This window comes from Malus sylvestris, chromosome 5, assembly GCF_916048215.2.
Source record: "Malus sylvestris chromosome 5, drMalSylv7.2, whole genome shotgun sequence".
NCBI lineage: Eukaryota > Viridiplantae > Streptophyta > Magnoliopsida > Rosales > Rosaceae > Malus > Malus sylvestris.
Window position 1 is genome coordinate 19,237,391 of NC_062264.1, and position 7,805 is coordinate 19,245,195.

The following is a 7,805-nucleotide window of genomic DNA, read 5'->3' on the forward strand; positions in this document are numbered from 1 at the left end:
GGTACCACAGATCACTTTGCCAAAGTTCTCTGCCAAAGTTGAGCACGTGAAGCTTGCAGCTCCCACTACATCGCTCTGACCAAGAAAGGTAAAAGAATAGCAAAGAAACAGCACTAACAAAGTTTAGACACATAAATTTTGAAGGTCTAGCTACCATATTATTACCCACAAGGGTAAAGGAACAGTACCACTGCTGGATAATTGGAAAGTCCCTGTGTGTCAACCTCTGTGCTTCGTGGCAAGGTAGACTAGCAAACATGCCCAACCTTTACTCACATTCGAGAAAACAGTCCCAACAAGATTGCTTGCTCCAAAATCGAAGAGGCACCTTCTTCCGAATCTCGAGAGCCAGACTCCCAACATGACTACTTTCTCAAAATCGAAGAGAGGGTAAAGGAACAGTACCATTGCTGGATAATTGGAAAGTCCATGTGTGTCAACCTTTGTGCTTCGTGGCAAGGTAGACTAGCAAACATGTCCAACCTTTACTCACATTCGAGACAACACTCCCAACAAGATTGCTTGCTCCAAAATCGAAGAGGCACCGCCTTCCGAATCTCGAGAGCCAGACTCCCAACATGATTACTTCCTCAAAAATCGAAGAGACACTGCTCTCCGAATCTCGAGAGTCAGACCCCCAGCATGATTGCTTTCTCAAAAATCGAAAAGGCATCGTTCTCCGAATCTCGAGAGCCAGATACCACAGACCACTTTTTCAAAGTGCTCTGACAGAGTTAAAACATGTGAAACTGGCAGCTCCCACTACCGTGCTATGACCAAGCAGGGTAAAGGAATAGCATTACTACTTGTTGTTAGGGAGACTCCTATATATGTTGACCTCCATCCCCAACGGACAGGCAGACCTGCAAAAATGCTCAACCCTTCATCATATCTGAGAGGGCACTCCCAACAAAGCCTTTCGAAATATTCAGCTTTCTTTCCCCCCGATAATACCTCTGCAAACAAGCTATACTAGAGCAAGAATATCTCATATCATCAGGGTTAAAAGCAAGAGTATCCCATATCATGCTTTTTCCCTGTTTTTTCTTTTGGCCTTGTTTTTACCTGCAAGACAAGGAGAAAGAGAGCAATCAGTCAGCACTTGGAATCAAGCTTCCAGCCAGGAACTGACTGCCTGGAACCCCTTACCTGATTACTTACCTGGCATTGCTCTCGAGTACTCATCTTCATCATCTTATGTTTCCAGGGAAGATTCCGCATCTGCTTGAGGAACAGATAGGGCAAGTGCGAAGGATACAAGGAAGCATGTGGAGACAAGCGTAACAGCACACGTGCCGATACATCCATTACTCTGTCAAAAGCAAAAGTATCCCATATCAGCAGGGTGGAACGTACTCTAGATTTGATGGACTTGTTTTGACCCTCAAATTCTTCAGTCGGCCTTATACTCTGGAGGAAACCAGAAAACCCTCCAGCTCAGTTCAAGAATAAGCCTGTGGAAAGTTACTTCTTCAAAAGCAAAAGTATCTCATATCATCTCTTCTCATTTTTCTTCTCTTTATCCTTCATGCTGCTGCAAGATGGGGAGAAGGTGAACAATCAGTCGGAGCTCTGATTGCTTACCTTGTCTGTCACCTCTTTCAGCAGACCCCCTAGCTCGGCGACTTGGGGGACTCCTACTACATGGTTTGTATCGCACTTGACCAAGCCTGAAACTACAAGTAAGCTTCAAGTGAAATTGATACATTACCTTGTGCATCTCCACCAGTTAAAGATACCACCCCTGGATGGAGGAAGAGTACTTCCAGAGAAGATGCCACATCTACCTATGAGACAGATAAGGCAAGTCAAGACGACACCACACTCCGATACTTAGAAGTTTCGTGATTACGAGATCATTCTCCCACAATATTTCCTAATGTCATTTGTACTAAATCATTCACTCGTACTCACTAAAGGAGAGCTTGAACCTATGTACTTGTGTAAACCCTTCACAATTAATGAGAACTCTTCTATTCCGTGGACGTAGCCAATCTGGGTGAACCACGTACATCTTGTGTTTGCTTTCCTATCTCTATCCATTTATATACTTATCCACACTAATGACCGGAGCAATCTAGCGAAGATCACAAAAAGCGACCGTTTTCGTTACCTAGGATCTATCTTGCAAGAGAACGGAGAATTAGATGGAGATCTCAACCATAGAATACGAGCTGGATGGAAAGAGTGCATCCGGCGTGTTGTGTGACCGTTGTAGGCCACTGAAGCTCAAGGGAAAATTTTATAGGACGGCAATAAGGCCAGCGATGTTGTATGGCAGAGAATGTTGGGTGGTGAAGCATCAACACGTACACAAAATGGGTGTAGCGGAGATGAGGATGCTTCGTGGGATGTGTGGGCACACGAGAAAGGATAAGATTGGGAATGAGGATATCCGAGGTAAAGTAGGAGTAGCCGAAATTGTAGGAAAGATGAGAGAAAATCGGCTCTGGTGATTTGGACATGTGCAAAGAAGGCCGACTGACGCTCCGGTTCGAAGATGTGACTACGGGACAGAGGTTCAGGGCCGAAGGGGTAGAGGAAGACCTAGGAAAACTTTGGAAGAGACTCTAAGAAAAGACTTAGAGTACTTGGATCTAACGGAGGGCATGACACAAAACCGAGCGCAATGGCGTTCTAGGATTCATATAGCCGACCCCACTTAGTGGGAAAAGGCTTTGTTGTTGTTGTTGTTATGCAACTTGTTTTGCAGGTTTTTACCTTTTAGGTTTTATATTAGAGGGCCTCTCTTTTTCTTGCATTTTCTTTTTCAAAATGGGTAAGGTGTATGTCCTTATTCTTTTCTTGTATTTTTGTTTTTCGTGCTTTATGAGAGGTAATGTTTATGTTCCTTGACTATATGTAACTCTTTTTCTTTCATATCAATAAATTTTTCTCATACCGTCATAGTTCTAAAAAAAGAGGGAATGAAATATGTAACAATGTCCATATAGCGTATTTCTAGTGAGAAATAAAAATATACTTCTCGAGCGAGTAGCCACAATGCCAGGAAAAAAATTGAGCTTACACAAATCTTTGATGCGGATGCAGTTACGAAGAAAGGCTTTGATTTCTGCCATCTCCTTCAAAGGCTCAGAACTTCAAGTGTGGAAGCAAAACACTCTCGGGGGACTCAGATTATGCTTCTTCCACACTTGAAGCAATTTCCATTTCCTCAAAAGCTCGGAACTTGCTTCTGCTCATCATCTCACTCTGCTCTTCATCTTCTCCACACACTCTCACCCAATCCCTCCGCCGACTTAGCTGCTTCCCTACAGGGCCGTATTTCACACCCTCGTCTCCTTCAAATCCACGCTCATGTCTTTCAGCTCGGCGCTCACCAGGACAACCTGATCGCCACTCGCCTCATCGGCCATTACCCGTCTCACCTCGCTCTCGGAGTCTTTCGTCAGCTCCGAAAACCCAACATTTTCTCTTTCAATGCAATCATCAGGGTCTTGGCTGAAGAGGGTCTCTTCTCCCATGCATTTTCACTCTTCAAATGCTTAAAACAGATCTCTCTTTTGCCTAATGACTTCACCTTCTCGTTCCTTCTCAAGGCCTCTTTTCGCACCCAAAACCCTCGTTATGTCAAACAGATTCAAACCCATGCTACGAAAATGGGGTTTCTTTGCAATACATTTGTTTGCAATAGCCTGCTTGCCGTGTATGCTCGCGGACTTAAAGATTTGGCTTCTGCACGTCTGGTGTTTGATGAAATGCCTGAGACGGGTGATGTTTACTGTTGGACATCGTTGATTGCGGGTTATGCTCAGTCAGGTCAGAGTGAGGAAGTGTTGCGGCTTTTCTTAATGATGGTTAATGAAAATTTGCGGCCGGAAGATGATACAATGGTTAGCGTCTTGTCAGCGTGTTCGAATCTTGAGATGGTTGCAGTTGAGAAATGGGTTGAGATCCTGTCCGACGTTATCGATAATGTTGACACTAAGAATTCTGGTTGCGACTCTGTCAACACTGTCCTTGTATATCTGTATGGGAAATGGGGAAAGGTTAAGAAAAGTAGGGAAAGATTTGATGAAATTGGTGATAATGGAAAGCGAAGCGTGCTTGCTTGGAATGCCATGATAGGTGCGTATGTTCAGAATGGTTGTCCTCTGGAGTCTCTGAGTCTTTTCCGCTTAATGGTAGAAAATCCCAGTTATAGGCCTAACCATGTTACAATGGTTAACGTGCTTTCAGCTTGCGCGCAAATTGGCGATTTAGACCTTGGTTCATGGGTTCACCAATACCTGAACTCTAAAGGAAGCAAGGGTGTAATTCGGTCAAACAGAATTCTAGCCACAGCATTGATCGACATGTATTCAAAATGCGGGAGTTTGGAGAGGGCAAAAGAAGTTTTTGATCAGATGCTCACAAAAGATATTGTTTCATTCAATGCCATGATCATGGGTCTTGCGGTTAACAGTGAAGGAGAGGAGGCTTTGAGGCTATTCCCTAAAATCCAAGAGTTTGGTTTGCAACCCAATGCGGGTACATTCCTCGGTGCCTTATGTGCATGCAGCCACTCTGGTTTATCGGAGAAAGGACGTCAAATATTTAAAGATATGACCTCCAGATTTTCTGTTTATCCGAAATTAGAACATTATGCTTGCTACATTGATCTCCTGGCAAGAGTAGGCCTAGTTGAAGAAGCTTTGGATGTTGTAAATTCCATGCCCTTTGAGCCTAATAGTTTTGTGTGGGGTGCTCTGCTCGGCGGCTGCCTACTCCACTCTAGAGTAGATTTGGCTCAATATGTTTCCAATAGACTGGCTCAAGTGGATCCTGAGAATTCTGGAGGCTTTGTGATGCTAGCTAATACATTGGCATCTGATCATCGATGGGGAGATGTCTCTGGGTTGCGGCGGTTTATGAGGGAGAAGGGGGTGGCCAAGCAGCCCGGCTGTAGTTGGATCAGCATCAATGGTGTTGTGCAAGAATTTGTTGTCGGGTGCCCTTCGCATCCTCAAGTTGAGATCATATATAATACTCTAGATGGATTGGTGAAGCAAATGAAGATAGCAAGTTTTTAGGGAGTTCACAAGCACCCAAGGAAAATAAGGTTTCTGCATTCGAATAAACTCATGCAATGGACTTGTGACTCAAGTGATTAAGAGCATTTATGCTTACTACTGCGGTTATGTACTTGATCCTTCCTCCCTCAACATCATTTATTAAAAAAGGGAAAAATAATGATCAATGTGCCTCCTCTTCTGTATCATCTTGGTGTGTGTATTTTACCTTGGTACACCACTACATTGCAATCCAACAAGCAGTCTCACAGACTTGAAAGAGATCCTCCCCTTCTGAAGGAACTGCGCTTCCCAGGCCAACTTTGGTGTTCAGCAATTTTTTTTTTCATTTTTTTCCGCTAATGAGAATTTCGTGTTTTATGATGGAAAATGATTGTATAGTGAAAGGCTTAACTACATCTAAACCTGTTGAAACTCAATTTAAGTCTCACTCAATTCCTTGAAACTCAAATTTTGTAACTTAACCCCCTAAAACTCAAGTCTCAGTTTTCTAGTGTCAAAATTCATTAACAAATCCTTCCAAACTGCTTACAGAGTTACAGGGCATAAATGAAAACATATTTTATAGGAGTATTTTGGCTCACCGACCTAAACTTTGGTGTATGCTCACTATATACCTAATCATTTGTCACATGTCCTTTCGCTTAAATCTTAGTTAATTTTTTTTTTTCAAAATTGAAAAAGTAACATTTAATGTGAAAGTTAACTAGAGCTTGGTGAAATGACACATGGCAAATGATTAGGTATCTGATGAGCATACACCATAGTTATGGTGGTCAGTAAAAATGCACCTTTTATGGGGAGCTTTAATGAAAATGGGTTGGGTTAAGTTTACTTTAACCAAAAAGGAAATTTTATTTGAACCCTTGTACTCTTTTTTTACACCCAACTTATTTTTTACGCCCATGTTATTTTTAATTAAAGGATTAATATTTTTTTTAAACTCAATTTTATTACCTAAACTACCATTCCAAACCCAATTCAAAATATAAATTTATCTTTGTACCCATTTAAAAAACGAAATCCCAAATTGAAATTTTTTATTGAAGTTTGTATCTGTGCACTAGGGGAGACAGATCTCCAATGTGTTCCTAAAAAGTTTGATCCGTTGAGGGTATGTTAGAATATTTGAACCGCTTTTGTTTTAAAGAATGCCGGCACAACTTTACAGCACCTAGGAGAAATTAACAGATGGTGTTTCTAAACATGCTCATATAATTTGTTCGTGTAAGAAGCATTGAAAGGAGAAGGAGAGAGAGAGATGTCCCATGTCCAATTTGTTTCCTCCTACTTTAGTGATACATCTGGGTAGAGATTATAGAAATAATGAAAATAAAATAGGCTAACCATGTATTTAGGGTTGGCCAATGGCCAGTATAGCTTATAGTACCTATGCTTTTTTCGTGGCTCTATGATTCTGTGAACTGACTAAAGTGTAACTTTTGGTGGTTAGGGTGGTATGATGTAATAGTCCTTCAAGTTGGTGAATGCAAGTAGACATTTAAAGAGGGGATGTGGCAACTCTCTCAACTCCACGGCCTAGATTAGGTCTGATAGTCTCTAGGAATTCTTCTCTATATATCCATGTCGACAAGGGGTCAATAAATTCAAGAGGCATATAATTATCATTCATCGATAAATCCATGTCTACAAGGGATTAAAACTTCAAAATCATCATCCATCGATAAAAATAAAAATAAAAACTTGTCTTTCTCTACAAGAGTTATTAGGGTTTTAGCCGGAGCAAACGTAAGATAAAAAAGAGTGATGGTAGGGGTTTAATTATAGTGTGTGGGTTTATTGAGAAATTTTTAGTTTTATTATTAATTTCGTCTTATACTTGATGGTAATTGTACAAGAGGGTAAAAAAGACAATTAACATTTAAAATTTAAGTTGGGTGTAAAAAGAGGTTACATAGGTTCAAATAAAATTTCCCTAACAAAAAACCATCCTATTGTTGTAGGCCTATTTGATTGAAGGATCTTTAGGATTTAGAGAGAGAGGGGGCTGGTGGCAATTAGAGAGAGGAGAGAGTGATTTAATTGTGAGGTATGTTTGTATCATCCCATTGTGCCTTTATTTATAGTAGTAGGATGGGTAAAAACCTTTCCCTTCAAGATTACAACATTTAATAGGTAATCAACTCCTAACAGGAATATACGATACATTCCCATATCTACTAGGATTTACACAATCACATTCCTATTCTAATTATGACTACAACACTCCCCTTTGAGCGTGTAAATACTCAACAAACCATCGCATCAAATCTTTAGCAGATAAGGTAGAATAGTTAATGAAGTCATCAGCACAACGGGTGAACGCGAGTCTCAAATTTAAGATAGTATGCATTTGTAGTAAAACTCACAAAACCTCGCTATGGTAAAACCCAAGGTATGAGGACAAACCCATAGACTAAGGAGAAAAGTGAGAAGTATGCATAATGTCTAAAACAAACGTCAAACAGGACGAAAGTAGTGAGCTCAACGAAGTATGATCATCTCGGAATGGGTGCCTAGTTAAAATCTCGTTAGGTAGCAAAAATCTAGTGGGAAAAATGCTCCTAATTATAAGAAAAAGAGTACATTAAGATCAAATAAGTGTGCTTTTAGATACTCCCCCTGAGTTAGACATAACTTCTGAATAAGAGAACTACAAGCGATTCAACTTAGATAATTTACACATACCGATTCCTTGGACGAGCTTCTGAAAAGTAGACTTGGGCAACGACTTGGTGAAGAGGTCAGGTAGGTTGTCCTGGGAACATATTT

At 40.9% G+C, this 7,805-nt stretch overlaps 1 protein-coding gene across 1 annotated transcript; it reads left to right on the plus strand.

Annotated features, from left to right (window-relative positions):
• The first annotated feature begins 2,693 nt into the window (after positions 1 to 2,693).
• Positions 2,694 to 5,484, plus strand: LOC126624284 (pentatricopeptide repeat-containing protein At1g08070, chloroplastic-like). Its single transcript, XM_050293322.1, has one exon. The coding sequence runs from the start codon at positions 3,141 to 3,143 to the stop codon at positions 5,031 to 5,033; it is 1,893 nt and encodes a 630-aa protein (XP_050149279.1). The 5' UTR covers positions 2,694 to 3,140; the 3' UTR covers positions 5,034 to 5,484.
• Positions 5,485 to 7,805: the final 2,321 nt, after the last annotated feature.